The sequence below is a fragment of the Nannospalax galili genome, unplaced genomic scaffold, assembly GCF_000622305.1.
Source record: "Nannospalax galili isolate Female #2095 unplaced genomic scaffold, S.galili_v1.0 scaffold633, whole genome shotgun sequence".
Classification (NCBI taxonomy): domain Eukaryota; kingdom Metazoa; phylum Chordata; class Mammalia; order Rodentia; family Spalacidae; genus Nannospalax; species Nannospalax galili.
Window position 1 is genome coordinate 5630668 of NW_008336075.1, and position 17839 is coordinate 5648506.

At 41.2% G+C, this 17839-nt stretch overlaps 1 protein-coding gene across 1 annotated transcript in view; it reads left to right on the plus strand.

Annotated features, from left to right (window-relative positions):
• Positions 1 to 17839, plus strand: part of Clasp1 (cytoplasmic linker associated protein 1) — a 289328-nt gene that overhangs the window by 172163 nt on the left and 99326 nt on the right. Inside the window, exons 20-23 of the mRNA XM_029562400.1 lie at positions 740 to 763; positions 12112 to 12219; positions 15459 to 15485; positions 17633 to 17800. Of these exons, the coding sequence (XP_029418260.1) occupies positions 740 to 763; positions 12112 to 12219; positions 15459 to 15485; positions 17633 to 17800 (327 nt within the window). The remainder of the gene's footprint in view (positions 1 to 739; positions 764 to 12111; positions 12220 to 15458; positions 15486 to 17632; positions 17801 to 17839) is intronic.

A 17839-nucleotide genomic window follows, 5' to 3' on the forward strand; every position in this document is an offset into this window, starting at 1 on the left:
ACACTCTCAGCTCAGGGTCACCTCTTCAGACAAGACTGGCACACTGAAGATTCTCTCCCCCTCCCCCCTGAGAATACCACCTCTACTTTTCCTTATGTCCCCTCAAACACAGAATGAATAGTGCATACTCCTACTGAGAATGTGATGTGGTCTCTTAGGTTGACCAGTGACACTTGACTGCAGAAGGTAGCATTAAAAATGATAATCCTTTTCCAAACTTCTAGAGTCCAGACACATGAGGGAAGACTTGGAGTACGTAGGCCTGGATGCAGGTACTGAGCGTGACAGCTGCCGCTGCTGCTGGGCGTGTAGTTGGGATAGGCCTTGCTACAGCCTCGCAGCTTCTCACTCGCCTCTGCTCTTGGGGTGACTCCATGGAACTTGAACTTTTAGTACCTCCTCTACTCCTGCCTCCTGTTAGAATTTTAAAGGGAACTTTTCCAAGGATGACACGGTTGTCAAAACAGAGACCCCAAGTCATGCTTTCTACAGTGGCACAGCCTGGGTCACTGTTCTGTTTTCCAAAAGCAAAACCACATGATACTGCTGAGCTAACGCTAGGAAGGTGCCCATAACCAGCTTCCGACTCTGCTTTGCTGTTGAACTCATTCCCATTTGGTTTTGTTTTAAATTGTACATTTTGCTTTTTTAGTAGCTAATAACATTCTGCTTTTTTAATTTTCTGAATGTTACTAACTGTTCCCTGTTATCCCTCCCTTGTTTTTTAATTTGCTTAAAGATGGTACTACCACTAAAGCGGAGGGTAAGCGGTTTGTTTGTGTGATTGAGGTGTGTCTCTCGCTCTGGTCCTCTGTTCCCACCAAGTGCTGCCCAGTGCCCACCTGTCCTCACAAGTCCCTGCATGATGTGTTGCATGCTGTCCTTGCCCTCTTCTCCATTCTGTCTCCACTGGGGTCTGGCCCTCCCTCTACCTGAGCTCTTCCTTTCTTGTTTAGTCTTTGTTCTTGTGAATCAGGGCACTGAAGTGTGCTGTGTTTGCCACATTGGGGCGGAGGGGGGAATGTATTGATGTTACCTTGTGTGCTGCTGCTGCTGCTCCCCAAGCCACACTTGGCTCATTTTCTTTTCTTTTTGTACTTTTATGGGCCTCTTGAGATCATTTTTCCTGTTCTGAAAGTAAATGTCCATGTCAATTATTCAGGTTCAAAGCTGGTAAAAGTTTTCTATCTGGGATATGAGGACATTTTTGAATAATGCTTTACTCTCCCCAAAGACTCCTCTCAATTATGTGATGTTTTTATTTGTCAATGCCACATGCCCATTTGTTCATTTGCTCACTTTGAACCCCTTGCCATCCATGGGATGGGGGCCTTCTCTGTGCTGAGATCTACAGTCCACATCACAGAGAGAAATAGGCATGTGCACACCCCTCCACTGGCATGTTAGGCTACCACCAGGAAGCTCTTCCCAAGCTTCTGCCTTGCCTTTGAGCTTGAGACATAGCCTATTCAGTTCGCACAGGTCTTTGATTAGTGCCTGCTGGACAAGGTCATCCTTTCCCTGACCGTTGAGGTAGAGAACAGGATAATGCTTCAAACATTGAATTTAGAGGTGGCTTCTCTGCTTAAGGCAATGCCTGGGACCCATACCCCAAGATAATGCGTTCAGTTAACAGTGAAGAACAGCCTGCGCATTCTCATACTATGAAAAGGCTAGCACGTAAAGTAGGCTAGGTTCCAGCAAGCTAGTTCTTTTTTATTTTTAAAACTTGATTGTTTGGTTAATTATTGTGTGTGTATGATGTGTGTGTGTGAGTGCAGGGATGCATGCCGCAGCACGAGTGGAAAGGACAGTTTGTTGGAGTGAGTTCTGTCTTTTCACCATGTGGGTCCCTGGGATTGAGCTTGGGTTGTCACATTGTATGACAAGCACTTTACCCACTGAGCCATCTCTCCAGCCCTAGCAGCCCTTATGTATACTTTTGTGTTTGTTTTATTAGGAGACCAGGTCTCATGTAGCCCATGCTGGGCTCAAACTCTCCATGTAACCGAGGATGACCTTAAAATTCTGGTCCTCCTGCCTCTACTCCAGCGTGCCGTGCACCACCATGCCTGACTTTTTGCAGTGTTGGAAATCAAACCCAGGGTTTCCTAGTGTGCTAGACCAGCATTTTGGCAACAGAGCTACATCTCTAGATGGTGTACTTCTTTTCAGTCTATGTTCTAGTCATCAGACGCACAGAAAGTCAGAGCTATGAGTGGATTTTAAAAGTTTTAAGTGTGTGTATGTGTACACATGTGGAGGTCAGAGAGCAACTCGTAGGAGTTAGTTCTTTCCTTCCACCATGTGGGTCCTGGGGATTGAACTCAGATTGTCAGGTTTGGTGACAGGCACCTCAATTTGCAGAGCCATTTCACCGGCCACAAAGAATGAATTTTTAAAAAGATGAACATTGAAAAAAAAAAAAAAAGATGAACATAATCCCAAGATCCATGTTTCAAAGACATATCTCATCATAAGAATTACTTGGATGGGAGACTGGAGGGATGGCGTAGCGATTAGGAGCACTGGCTGTGCTTTCAAAGGACCCAGGTTCTTTCAAAGGACCCAGCACCCACACGGTGGCTAACAATTGTCAGTAACTCCAGTTCCAGGGGATCCAATGCCCTCTTTGACCTCCAAGGGCATTGTACAGCACCAGTGCACTTACCTACATGCAGGCATTAGACTTGTATACGTAAAATAAAAATAAAAAGAATTACTTGGATGGTTGTTTAAAACAAAAAAAGTGGCCCTAGGTGTTTCCCCTGAAGATGTAATTAAATTGGAAGGATCTAGAGATTCTGAATTTCCAGCAAGCTTCACTAGTGAGTCCCAAGACGGAGCAGATTTGTGAAATGAAAAGGTGACAAAGAAGCTTCTGTCCAGCTAAGGACCTAATGGCTAATGTTAACCAGAGCGAGTGGTCATGATGCTAAATGATTATTTTCTGTGTTTTCTGATAAGAGACTTTTGTTTCTGGCCCCCCAAAGAAGCAGTGTGTTTCCTTAGCCTAGCTGGAAAGGAAGTGGAGAAGTAGAATACAATAGTGTATAAGAAATGGAAAGTTGTTTTTTCCTTTCAGATGAGGAGAGGAAGTTTAATTTGATGCTAGCAGGACTGACCCACAAATCAAAAGAGTCAGACCCCTTGTTCAAGTTTTGGAGGATTTTTATACTCATGTGTGGGAAAATGCAAACAAAAGGCAAAACAGAACGCAGGTGACAATTAAGTGAAAATTAATACATGTGATAATTAAGTAAGGTGACATATTGCTGCAAAGGTTACAGGAATGTGAAAACTTTGGAAAACAGACTTCCATCCTAGACAACCACAGGGGGCAGGGTGGGGAGAAGGATTTTTTTTTCCCTCTCTAAGAATTCTTTGGGGTTTTTTATGATTAAAAAAATTACCTATTTTTAGCCAGGTTTGGTGGCGTACGCCTGTGATCCCAGCACTTGGGAGGCAGAGGTAGGCAGATCTCTGTGAGTTCAAGACCAGCCTGGTCTACACAGTGAGTTCCAGGCCAGCTGGGGCTACAGGGAGACTCTGTCTCAAAAAGACCAATATATATATATATATATATATATATATATTTTAATTTTATGTGTATGAGTGTTTTGCCTGTATGGATATAAGTGCACCACGTGTGTGAAATGCCCTCAGAGGCCAGAAGAAGATGCTGAACCCCAGGAACTGAAGTTACAAGTGGTTGTTAGCCACCATAATGGGTACTGGGAAAAGAAGCCAGGTCCTCTAAGAGCAGCCAGCTTTTTTTTTTTTTTTTTAAACCAATTACCCAATCCTGAAGCAAGTTGAATTGTCCTTTGAATTACTAGGCAAGATACCAAGTCACTTTTTGGCTTCCTTCAAGACAGAAGAAATGACGGAGTGATCTGTGGAAATGATGGAGCGATCTGTTTTTAGAAAATGTGGAACGAGACAATAGGAGCTTTATAGGAGGAGGACAGTAAGTGTGTGTCTGTGTGCCAGGCCAACCTGAGTCCTTTGTGATAGTGAGAGATGAGGATAGGACAAGAGTGTCCTCATCTCTATGTGGAAAGGCTGTTTCTCTGTCGTTTGAGCAGTGAAACTAAGACAGCTGGTGATGGTAAAAACAAGCAGTCAGCAGTGATTAAGAATTGCTGCTACAGGAACACTGAAACAGGGAAAAAGAATGTCCTCTAGAGGGTTCTTAGTCTCATTCATAAAAGAATTTAAGAATGGACCCAAATGGGAGCTTTTACAATTTTGTTATAGTTTTAAAGAAAAATCCTCAGGGCAGGTGAGCTGATAATCTTGGCAGCTGCCTTGAAGAGGAGGATGGAGTAGTAGAGAAGGAAAGAAAGCCATGAAGCCATGCAGGTTTAGTGCCTGCATGGGGGTCAGATAGGTGGTTGACTGGCAGCCATGTGGCTGGGAGAAGGAAGCTTTAGAGAAAAAGTAAAGAAATACAAGATGCTAGGGGCACCCCAAAGCCTTAAAGAAAGCATGTTTAGAAAAGGGATATAAAGAAGAAAAGGAAAAATAACACTTTTCTGACCAGTTCAGAAAAGTGGGCAGACTTTCTACATGACTGGCAGAACTTCTAGTTCTGCCAATCAGAGAGGAGGGATTTCAGATACCTCATTAATGCACCAGGTATTCCACCCATCTGTTTAGCATAACTTAGGTGAACCTGCCTTCCTTGGGGTGGTCCTATCACCAGGTGATTGAACAGTGAAACTGGAAAGGTGGATCTTTCAACAGATAGGCTAGGGATTTTATAGTCTTGACCAGTTGCTATTTGCTATTCTAACAATGCCACAAGGTGCCCTCCTCAGGGTTTCTCATCTGCTTTGTGTATGTTGTGCTTGCCTGTGTATGTATATATAGTCACATGCGTATGAGTGTGTGTGCACGTGAGTGTTTATGGAGGCCTGAAGCTGATGTCTAGTGTCTATCTCATTTGTTCTCTTATTTATTGAGTGAGGTAGGGTATCTTGCTAAGTCTACAGCTCTCTGATTCTGGCTAGTCTAGCTAGCAAGCTTGACCTGGTGATCCCATCTCTGCCTCCCAAGTACTAGAATTGTAAGCAGCTACCATGCCCACCCAGCTTTTATGTGTGTGCTGGGGGTCCAAACTTCCAGTCCTCACATTTGAGCAAGTACTTTATCTACCAAACTATCTCATTTGATCCCAGAGCCTTGTGAAAATAAGGCAACCTCTTTGCCAGTGAACTACACTCCCAGCCCTGGGTCTTTTTTGTTTTGTTTTGTTTTGTTTTTTAGTAAATCTGTTAAATATTTTACAATCTCTAACCCCTGAAACAAGAGGACAGATAATTCCATCAAATATTCAGACCCAAACAGGAAGTGGTGGCACAATGCCTTTAATTCCTGTACTTGGGAGGCTAAGCCAGAAGGATTGTGGCAAGTTCAAGGCTATTCTGGGCTGCATAGTGAGACCTTGTCTCAAAGTAACAACCAAGGGAGTCAGAGTTCCAAGAGTAGTGGCATATGACTAATCCCAGCACTTAGGAAGTAGAGGCAGAGGGATCAGCTTTAAGGCTGCCCTGAGTTATACGGCAAGTTCAAAGTCAATCTGAGCCATATATATAGCAAGGCTGTGTCTTGAAAAACCAAGGACTGGATTTCAAAGCATTTGAAACCCAGAGCATTTGCCTAGCAGTTACAGGTCTAGGTTTTCTCCTAGCAGGCAATATGTTGGTATTCTTGCAACCTCGTTATCACAGTGATTGAGAAAAAGCATATTCTTTAGGAGTTTCATACTATATACACCAAGGAACTTCTGACAATTACGACTGAGAAGAATAGTTTTTGTAAAAAAACAGAAACTCAGTTTTATTTCTAGAACTGAGCTGTTTCGTAAAAGAAAATACACTTAGAAGACACATTATCGGTATTTTCTGCAAAATAATGATTTTAAATGAAAAGTTACAATGCTGTAGTGGCCTGTGGGTACCAACAACTCTATTTCATAGAGCAGATAATTGTGTTATTAAATTGAAGTCAAAAGTCATGTTAAGGGAAATGGCTCAATGGGCAAAGCACTTGCAAAGTGTATTAGTCACTTTACTGTTGCTGTGATAGAAACACTGACCCAAGCAATTTATAGAAGGAAGAATTTATTTGAACTTACGGTTCCAGGGGAATGACAGTCCATCTTGGTAGGGAGGTATGGTGGCAGAGGTGGCTGGAGGAGGAGCAGAAGCTAAGCTCTCACACCATCATGTAGGCACAGGAAGCAAGAGAAGAGAGTGACTGGAGATCTAGCAAGGCTTAAAAACTCTGTAAGCCCACCCCCAGTGATGTGCTTCCTCCAGGAGAGCCACAAAACAGCACCATCATCTGGGGACAAAATGTCCAAACACTTGGAGCCTATGGGGGACATTTTCATTCAAACCACCACACCAAGCAAGTGTGAGGACTGGAATTCAGATCTCCAACATCCACATAAAAAGCCATGTAGGCACGGTGACCTGCCTGTAACCCCAGCTCTGGGGAAGTGGAGACAGACTCCCCAGGACGAGCTGGCTGGCTAAACTAGTTGGATTTGCAAGCTCTGGGTTCAGTGAGAGACACTGTCTCAGTATGTAAGGTGGAGAGTGATTGAGGAACCTTTGTCATACACTTGCACGTGCCCATACACATGCTAACACACACACACACGTTAGTTGGTGAGTTTAATTAAGATTATACGACTAGCCTCTCCTGCCATCCAGGAAAAATAAATTAAATTTTAGTTTGATTTTACTGGGAAGTAAAACATTTAATATTGCTATCTATCTAAAAACTCTGAATTTTAAGTAATTTGCCTTATACAATTTTAAAGTGTGTCTAATTATGGAAGTAAAAATGCTAGACTTATTTTACATTTATTAAAAACACAAGACATTGTTCTTTTGAGGGTTGGAGTTGTGGGAAGCAAGATTGACAGGAGGCCAGGCTCTCATTCTGGCTCCGTCCAGGTGTCGGGTCTGTGTGGAGGATCCCAGCAGTGAGAAGCAAAGCAGATGGACAGAAAAACATGCCTCAATGTCCCAGGGTGGTGAGAACTGAGATGGACCTAGAAGACTTATTAATTTTTTTTGTTGTTGTTGTTCTTTTTGAGGCAGGGTCTCCCTGTAGCCACAGTTGACCTGGAACTCATTATGTAGATCAGGCTGGCCTCAAACTCACAGAGATCCACCTGCCTGTGACTCCCAAGTGCTGGAATTAAAGGCATGCGCCACCACGCCCGGCCAGACTTCTTAATTAAAAAAAAAAATTTATTATTTTTATTTGATGTGTGTGCGTGTATTGCCTGCATGTAGGTAAGTGCACTCTTGTCGTGAAATGCCTGCAGAGGTCAGAAGAGGCTGTCGGATCTCCTGGGACTGGAGTTACGGACAGTTGTTAGCTGCCATGTGGGTGCTGGAATTCAAACCCGGGTCTTCTGCAAGAACAACCAGTGTTCTTAACCGCTGAGCCATCTCTCCAGCCCAAGACTTACATTAATTTTTACAAAAATCTAGAAATTTAGGGGCTAGAAATCTAGAAATTTGCATAGTACTGAGATAAATGAGCTTGTTTATTTTTTATATAAAGACTGGGATCTTGGCTGAATAACTGGTATTTCTGGACATAGAGCCTCTTCAACATTTTTCAGAATCTATTGATGTTTTGATTTTATAGCAGTGTATGTCCAGAACACTGCTCCATATAAATACATAGTACAAGATGGTACAGGTATGTTTAGAGCCTGAATCAATGCAAATTTTGTCCTGACCCCAAGCTGATTCATTGATCTAGTTTGTAGGAAACTCAGACAGCAATCTTTAAATCAAATGTTCTAATACAGTACACCACAAAGATAGACTAATTTATACTTGAGTGCTGAGGGATAATGATAATGTGAAGTCTTTGTTTTTTATAATAAAATGATTGTTTCTGAAAGAGCAGGAAACTTTGTACATACAAGAAAAACACTGGATTCATAGCACACCTCAATCTTGAATCTGCGATGTTCCTGAACATGTTCACTGGAGTTGTCTGCTGTGGCCACACCAGAAGTGCAGAGTGACTGTGTTGTGTCTCCCAGTGCAGCACGGGCAAGCCCTGCCAGAAGCTACAGTACAAGTTTAACTTTGAATTCATTTTTTGGTTGTTGACTGTTCATAAACCTTTTTCATCGTTCCTAATTTTTTGTTTTTTATAAACCTCACATTAAGTTGTGGTAGCTACAGTTTAAGAAATTGGCCTTAGGCTGAACTGAACATAGGAAACCATGCCTGCAAGTTGAACTTAGAACACAGATTCAGTCTCTACTGCTTGGGAATCTTTTCTAGAGGAATGAAAACATGACAAAATAAAATTGTAGCAGCAGTATTAAAAAGCCATGAAATCTGAATATTCTCTCTAGTCCATGACTGTTGAAGGCTTTCACTCCTCTTACAGTTCTGTTTCCTGTGTCTGCTCCTCTCCAGTTATATATGTTTGGTGCAGCTCTGGGTCTAGAATTTTTCTTTGATTGCTGTGCATAGTTCTTTGTATTCTTTCTGTTATCTTCTCCCCTTTTCCACATCTATCCATCTCTGTCATTTGGTCACAGTACACAATTGAATTCTATTTTTATGGCTTTGGGCATCTGTTGAGTAGCATTGATTTCTCCTAAAGAGCACAAAATATTTTACATCATTTCTTCAGAACATATTCAGGCACTTAGAGTAGTATTGCCAACTCAGAGGAAAAATCAAATCAGAAAATTTACTCTACCTGTGAAGTAAACATGTACCTGACTACAACTCCCCAGAAGCCCTTCAAACCATGCTGCTTTCCCTTCAAAACCAAGAGGTCATTTAAGGCTGTCCTGAGGTCATAGCAGTGTGAGTCACAGGATAGACAGGAAACAGAACCTTGAACTCACCAGAGGTGAGAGACACTGGTGTGAAGTCAGCTGGCATCAGCAAGGGGCCATATATCCATAGTGGACAGGTGGAAAAACTGTCTTCAAATTGCTTCATTGTCTCTTTTAACTTTGTCATTCACAGAGAGAACAATCTTCCCTAATACTTTATAACTGAAACTTCATACTAAGCTGAAGTTTCAGTCTCTGCTACCTGAAAAATCCCATACCAAAGAATTAAGTAAGTAGTCTGTGTTATCCCCAAGAGTGTTGGGCAGGAACAAACACTGAATTTTCATAGAGGAAGTCACTCTCAGATCTGTTCTTCAGACTTTCCACAGATTAAAATCAGCCAAATAGGAGTCTGTAGGCCCAAGTTACAGCATATGTAACTTTGAAAAGTACTCAAAGAAAAGTACTCAAAGCAGAATGAGCCATTGAGGACTTAAGGATCTACCATAGGTGTAAAATCACTACCTATGGTTTGCAAAAGAAATAGGAAACTTGAATTTTTTAGTCAGTGCAATACATAGAATTTTGTAGCCAAAACGATCCTCCTAATTGAGAACAGCCTGCCAATATGGAATAAGCCATACAGCCACAACAGCTTCAGACCGCAGCCAACTCAGGACCCTGGTAGGAGGTGGCAAAGTTGACTTCCATACCCAGGTTACTGGCTGAACCCTGGGGCCAGTGGCCAATTGCTGGAATGATTCTGCAGGACAGAGATAGGAAGTAAGCCCTGCATGTGCATGGCCTGCTTCATTAAGCAAGAAGGTAACTTCACCAGAAGAGAACAAGAGGGACCTTTGCCCATCTTTTTTTGGTATATGTGTATGAAGGGAACTGAACCCCAAGTCCTTGTCTATGCCCTCTGTCACTGAGCTATACCCTCAGCCCCAGAATTTCTGAGTCAACAGTACTTACCCTCACTTCTTCTGTTTCACTTTGTATTACATGAGCAAGACAACAGAGGCAAAGAAATGAAAAGTGGTTTGAAAAGAAGCTGTTGATATCTTATTTATAGGTAATATTCTGTTTGGATAACCCCAACTCTACCTGCACATTAATAAAAGTTTAACAAAGATTCTAAACTTAAGATTGAAGTGTAATGATTAAAAGCCAGGTATAGTGGCATGTATCTATAAATCCCAGGACTCAGGGAGTTGAAGCAGGAGAATTGCTGCGAGTTCAAGGCCAGCCTGGACTGCATTGCAAGTATCGGGCTAGGTTGGGTTGCCCAGCAAAACTGTCTCAAGAAACAAAGTTGTGTGTGTGTGTGTGTGTGTGTATGTGTGTATACATACACATATATGTATATGTGTATGTATGCACATACAAGCATGTAAATGTACATCAGTAGCATAACATATACAATGTATATCAATGATAAAATTATTAACAAAAATAAAATTTAATAAAAATGCTGTTTATAACAAAGCACCTTTGAATGAGGATAAAAAGTCACTAAGTTTTTGGAAAGAAGACGTGGCATTGTAAATTAGTAAGAAAAGAGTTAAGGAAGCTTATTTGAGAATTAGTCATATGGAAAAAATAAAATCTCTCCAGTGCCAGCATAGAAAAATTAATTCCACAAGTGCCCACACAAATAAGATGTTGAGTAAAACAGTATTTTATTATAGAAGGTACCCTGTGTTATAATTCTAACTTTGGAAATATACAAAACAATGGCATATATTTCTTGCATGTATATAAATATTTACAGAAAAAAAAATTGGAGAGAATCTTGAAACTGGCCTTAGGATCATGTTACCAAATGCTGAGGAAATGGGACAGCAAGAGGGATTTTATTCTTCAGGCTGCATGGGTGTAGATGTTCATTTTTTAAAAAAGGTTTTTATGTGACCTATTTTGTAGTAACAATAACACAAGAAATGCTTGTAATAACATTTAAATAGGTTGCTTTTTCAATTTCATTTTGCTTGGTTGCCTACTTGGGTTTTGCTGGGTGAATTAGGGAAACCGAGGTACTTGTAGGCCAGCCATCTAGCAAGGACAGACACCAAAGCCAAGTGTGTGACACCAGACAGATTGGTTTCCCAGTTTTGCTCTCTTCTTGTTTATACACTGAAAAGCTGCTTTATGTATCTCTGTGAAAACTCCAGTTTGACAGAGATAATAATTCCTAGGATAAATAATATAGCATTTTAGTAAATATACAGAATTTTTTATATGTCTTTTATTTTTTTCTTTCTGTCTTGGAAAGTGGGGTTTGAGATGGGGTATCGTGTAGCCCAGGCTGGTTCTCAAACTCACTGTGTTGCCAAGAATGACCTAGAAGTCTTTCTGATCCTCCCATCTCTGCCTCCCAAGTGCTGGGATTACAGGTGTGTGCCACCATGCCCAGCTTCATTTTTTTAAGCTTCTATTAAAAGTCATCATGGAAACCGGGTGCGGTGGCACATGCCTGTAGTCCCAGCACTGGGGAGGCAGAGGTAGGTGGATCTCTGTGAATTCAAGGCCAGCCTGGTCTACATAGTGAGTTCCAGGCCAGCTGGGGCTACAGGGAAATGCTGTTTCTAAAAGACCCCCATCCCCCCCCCAAAGTCATCATGGGGCTGGAGAGATGACTCAGCAGTTAAGAACACTTGCTGTTTTTCCAGAGGACCTGGGTTTGATTCCCAGCACCCATATGATGGCTAACAGCTATCCATAACTCCAGTTCCAGGGGATCTGATACACTTTTCTGGTCTTCGTGGGCATTGCATGCATGTGATGTACTTTCATACTTACAGGCAAAACACTTATACATATAAAAAGAGAAAGGATCTTTAAAAAAAAAAAAAAAAAAAAGCAAGGGTTCCAGTCTTTTTCTTTTCTCTTTTAATGCTGTGCTTGCTTTTGTTGGTCCTTACTACCCTTTATTGAATCTTCTTCAAACCTTACAGCTTGTTTTCTGCATTCCTCTTTGCAAGCTCTACAGATGCTGGGGTTGTCTCTGCCACATCCAGTTCTGGTTGGCTAATGGCCAGAGAGGCATTTTGTGCTCTCTTGAACCCAGAGAAGCCCCGTAGAGAACTTAAACACACTCTCCCTATTCATCCTATTGTGGTTACATTGGTGTCTCTTGTGGGGGACCTGACTGGCAGAGGCCTCTGCTTCCTGCGTGGTTGGCCGCATCAGTGCCCTGTGCTCATTGTGTGGTTCTTAAGTACGTCACACTTACTGAAAATGTTATGAAAACACTGTTTTGTATCCTCCAGGTCGGATCCGCACGAGACGGCAAAGCTCTGGGAGTGCCACCAATGTCGTCTCCACACCCTCCGACAGTCGGGGCCGCAGTCGCGCCAAAGTGGTTTCACAGTCTCAGCGTAAGAAGTGAATTTTATATTTTGGTTACCTTAGCTTCCTTCAGTAGTGGGTCTCACACCTGAACAGCTTTCAGTATCTGCAGCAACCTAAGAGAGGAAACTTTTGTTACTCTGAGATATCCTTGAGTAACCCCACTGCTAGGAACATGCCAAGTGTGCTTCAGTCTTCTTTAAGTGGTTTTTAATTTCATGGACTGGAGAAATTACTCTGTCAGTAAAATGCTTGCCTTATAAGCATGAGGACTTAAGTTTGGATTTCTAGCACCCACATAAAAAGCTGGGTACAATGACACACACCTGTAATTCTAGCATGGGGGAGATGAAGAGACAGATCAATCCCTGGGACTTGCTGGTCAGCCAAGTCTAACCTAATTGGTGACCTTCAGGTCCCAGAGAGAGACCTTGTCTCAAAAAATTAGGTGGAGAATGATTGAGGAAGACCTTGCCTCCACATGCACATACACACACATGAATATATACAACACACATACACGTATTGTTACACATTAAACATGAAAATATACTTTCATTCTTTATCCTGAAGTCTCTCAAATCAAAATGTACCTTCTATAACACATTTTTGTATTGATAAGGAACTGTTCCACTGTAATTTTCAAGTAGCACCTGAATGTCAACTATTGATTCTAATTTTTTTCTCAGTGGTAAATAAGCAAATCCATTAAAAGCTCCCCATGCCCTAACCCTCTGTGCGAATGTTCACAGCCTATACCTGTCTTCTTGTCAATGTGGGCTCTCGCTTTGCGTAGCTACTCTTGCTCTCTTCCCTGAAAGCTTTTCTGTACATGAAGTCAGTTGTTTTGTTAGCCTTAGCCAGAGAAGCAGCATAGCTAGAGTGAATTTATTCTATATATCCTTAGGATGCAACCCTGGTATCCTAGCTCCACGTGGCTATGAGGGGCTTGCTCCCTCTCTGTGCATGTGGAGCAGAGCTGGGTGGGTATTAGCATCCTCCTGGTCAAGGTGAGCATGGGGATAGTCTTCTCAACCCAGAAGCAAGAATATTCCCTCAGATCAGCCTCCCTGAGCTAGCAGGAATCTATGTCTATTGTGGCACGAGAAGTGATCTGGCTTGTGTGAAACCTGCAGCTAAACTTCAGGATCTTGTTTAGAATTGAGAATGCCCTGAGCAACTACTTCTGAATTCAAAGTCTTCTCTATACCTGTTTTGATAACCACAGTCCTCGTGCGAAACAAACATTCTGCAAATATGGTGGAAAGTCCACCATACTGCTGTCTCTTCTGAGGCCGCATTATGTCCTGTGATCTGCACATCTCCACTGTCAGAGAAGCCTGACTCTTCTGCAGTCTGTAAATTAGTGATAACTAGGCACACCTTTCCTGAGGATTCTTTTTTTTTTTTTCCGGTCATTTTGAGATAGGGTCACCCTGTAGCCCCAGCTATCCTGGAACTCACTATGTAGACCAGGCTGGCCTTTAACTCACAGAGATCCACCTACCTCTGCCTCCCAAGTGCCATGATTAAAGGCGTGTGCCACCATGCCCGGATTTCCTGAGGATTTAACAAGGCGTTTGAAGTTCTCGTGCAAATGAGGTCTAGAGCCATACTGGCCTCAGGTCTGCAGGCTCCTGTCTTAGCTGAGGCTGGGCAGCCTTAGAAGGGCTTTCTTCTTCTTTTTATAATATTTTATTTATTATTTTTGTTTTATGTGTATGAGTGTTATGCCTGCATGTAGGTGAGTGCACCCTTGTCATGCAATGCCCGTGGAGGACAGAAGAGACTGTCAGATCCCCTGGAACTGGAGTTATAGACAGTTGTTAGCTGACATGTGGGTGCTGGGATTCAAACCCGGGTCTTCTGCAAGCACAGTCAGTGTTCTTAACTGCTGAGCCATCTCTCCAGCCCAAAGACTTTCTTCTTTATCCCTGTTCACTTCAGGCAGCTCAGGAAAGAAGGCTCAGCATGGTTTTATACCATGAGGCCGATGTAGTCCATTGGGACCAAGAAGGGCTTGCTTACATAGCACTTAGCCTGGATTTTGATTTTGATGTGGGTGCAGGTACAGCTCAAAAGGTCCTGCTCTGGGATACACACCTTGGCTGTGGTTCTGCTGAGCCCTCCTGGTCTCTAGAGACACAGGAGGGATGACTCTGGTCACAGCCTCAAACATAAAGGTTAACTCTTACTACAAGGAATTCTTCTTGACTAGAAGTATTCAAGACTTAGAATCTAGGTTTGTGAGTGTGTGATAAAATGTTACAATATATAGTACATACACATATATAATAAAATTGAGCCTTTAACTGCAGTGTGTTTCATTCTGTGGAAAGTGAGGGTTGAGTGATACTGTAGGTTTCTTTTTGTTAGTTGATCATTGACTGGCCTTGGCAGGGTTCTCACCTCAGCTGAATTAGTGTTGGGACTCTGTTGCAGATTTTAGGAGTCCCTATTGCCATCTGTACATAGGAGGAGGTGAATATTAGAGTTGCTTGTGTAGTGAGGCTTAGGAGATTAGGAGAGGCTTGATTCTTCAAACTTCTGAGCATACCGAACCTGAGCTTGGGGCTCCACTTTTAAAAAGTCCTCAGCTTCGCTTTTCTTACCAGATTGCAACCGCAGGAAGGAAGACCACCAAATACTAGACTTGGTTGAGCTTGCACCTCAAGCTTATGCATACAAATTCATTGTTTTAACAATAATTTTAATGAGGTAAATGTATTTCTTCTACAAATATGGGTAATACTGACATTCATGGGCCTGCTTTAATACTAAGTAGATTTATTCTTGATTTAGGGCTCTTGATGGAAATATTTTACATATTTGAAGACCAAAGAAAGTCCTAAAACATTTCAGGTGAAATAGTTGTAGCCCCATGTTTGCAGTCACTGGTATGTACAGAGCATTGTTAGAGAGGGAAGTGAGGTAAAGATGAATAAGTTATGCTTACTTCCCTCAGGGTGCTTGAGACTGGAGAGGAGATGCGCTCTAAGAGAGTGGAGTGCTTGTCCTCTCCACACCTCTTAATCTTGGCACATTGTAAATTGAAGTTTCATTAACAGAAAAAATGCTAAAACTTGTTATATATAAAGCAAACAAGCATATAAGTGGATTAAGAGAAATGAGCCCTTGGAACAATAGCTATTTGCTACTGTGCTTTTGAATAAACCATTTGTATTGTGTTGCATGCTGACCTTTTGTATTGTATTATTGTCTTTTAATTCACTTTTTGCCTGTACTTTGGTCTGCTCTCCTAATCAAGGATCCAGATCTGCTAATCCTGCTGGTGGTAAGCCATTTCTCTTCTTGCCTTTTTTGTGGTCATTGGCCTTCTCCCTCTCCCATGTTCTTCGCACAGCATTAATTTCTTTGTTATAAGCTTAATTAATCTTTCTGCATTCTTCTGTATTTTCAAATACTAGAGTTTGAAATGGATTTCTTTTTGCCCTTTACATAACTTAATAGCTTATTTTATGCTCAAGTTTCATAAACAAAATCAGTAGGTCTTGAGATCGTTCTTCATAGTACTATATATTTCTGATTTTATTAATGATTTTCATTTCAAATTATTTGTAGTTTAATCATTATAAAGTATCCACTTTCCTGTGTACCACCCAAGTGATTCATTAGAATAATGATAGTTTTAATATATGATACACATTTTAGAAACATTTTTAAATAATGTATTTTTAAAATTTATATTCTGAGAGAGATTTGCAGGTAAGTTGTTTCAAAAGTTTTCCCCCCACTCCTCAGGTCATTCTGTTCTGGTACATATTAATGTATATTTTATACATAAAAATTTTACTACCTTCTTATTTAGGGAGATAATCTAATTAAATGACTGTCACTTGTTATATGTCAATGCTTAAAATTTTGCTGTTTTCTCTGATAGAAAATTCTGCCCCACAGAAAATGATTATAGCTATATCCAGACACTTAACTAATAAGAAAGAATCACCAGCCTGGTTATTTATTTCTGATTTCTGGTTTTATTACATACGTTTTAGGGAATGTGGCCTGTGTGATTTTTACATTTGCAGGTTTTTAAGATTTGCTTTGGGGCTTATCAACACATAGTTGATGTGTGTGGATTGGTGAAAAGAACTTGTTGTTGAGATATACATGTGTATGCAAGAGACGTGTGTGAGGCCATGCATTATAGAATGATGGGTACATTCTGGGGATGTTAGGCTGTTTGAGTGTACTTACACTGTCTTCGCTGGCTACAGCATCACTAGGTGATGCAGTTTTGTAGAACTGCTGTTATATCTGCATCTATCACTGACAGAAGCATTGTTGCCAAGTTTATGGCTGTCTGTATTAATCACATGCATGCTGCCATACATAGTGTGCACACAGAGTTTTGATGGCCTGCTCTGTCAGTTTCTGTGAGGCTTATTAGTTTTGCCATAGGGTCTTTTACTAATTATGACTTTTCCCATTTCTCCCTAGAGTTTTATCCTTTTCTTGCTTTGTATTTCAGAATGATGTGTGTGGAATATAAAGTTTGTGGTTATTATTTCTGTGGCCAGTTACTCTTTATCAATATATTTTTTTAATCAACATTTTAAATATCTTTAAACTCCTCCTGTATTCCCCACTTCTTCCTAACTTCATGTAATCTTTTTTTTTTTTTTTAACCCACTGAGTTCATTCCAGTATGTGTGTGGGTATAGTGCCATCCACTGGAGCATGGGCAACCTACCAGGGGCCACATCCCTAAGGAAAAGTGACTGTTGTCCTCAGCAGCCATCAACTGCCAATAGCTCCTCAGCTATAGGTGGGGTTTCGTGGGCCCCTATCCTCTTCATGCTGGAATTTTGACTGGCTTGATCATGAACCTGCAGAGAGCTGGGCCCATTGGTGCAATTGTGGCATAAGTTTTATGGGAAAACCAACTGCTTTCTGATTTAAAAAAAAAAAAAATTCTAGTTATTTCTTTCTTTTCCATTTATTAAATTAATGGAGTTTTCTTGAACCTATTTTTCCTAACACTTAAGAAGTTTTTGTTATATTTATATTTTCATTTCTCCAACAATTACATTTAGTTTTTAACCAGTCAGCTCTTATTGAATAAAAAACAAACACAGTCACAGTAAGAAGCATAGTGGGGTGGGAGTATGCTTGCATAATGTCTCTGGTTATTTGTAAAGATACAAATTGGAAAAGGGAGGCTTCTGTTGATACTCAATTTGCTTTTCAATCAGAAATTGTGCATTCATTTTGGAGAGTTGCTTAGTAAGTCTTCTAAGCAGAGATCATAGTTTTTTGTGCCTACATTAAAAAAATAGTGCTACTGACTAAAATACCATTTTTATATAAAATTCTCTTACTATTTGTTCCAAACTCAGGTGTAGAAACTTGATTTTTTAATTGTTGTGACTTGTTTGCTGATTTGCATCTGGCACTCACCTTCATTTTCCTCACTTTCAGCTGGCAGCCGGTCAAGTTCCCCAGGGAAGCTGTTGGGAAGTGGCTATGGTGGACTTGCTGGGGGCTCCTCAAGAGGCCCACCTGTAACACCATCTTCAGAAAAACGAAGCAAGATTCCCAGGAGTCAGGGATGTAGCCGAGAAACGAGTCCAAACCGAATAGGATTAGGTAAGGATTCTCAAACACTTGGAAAACTGTTCCCAGTGT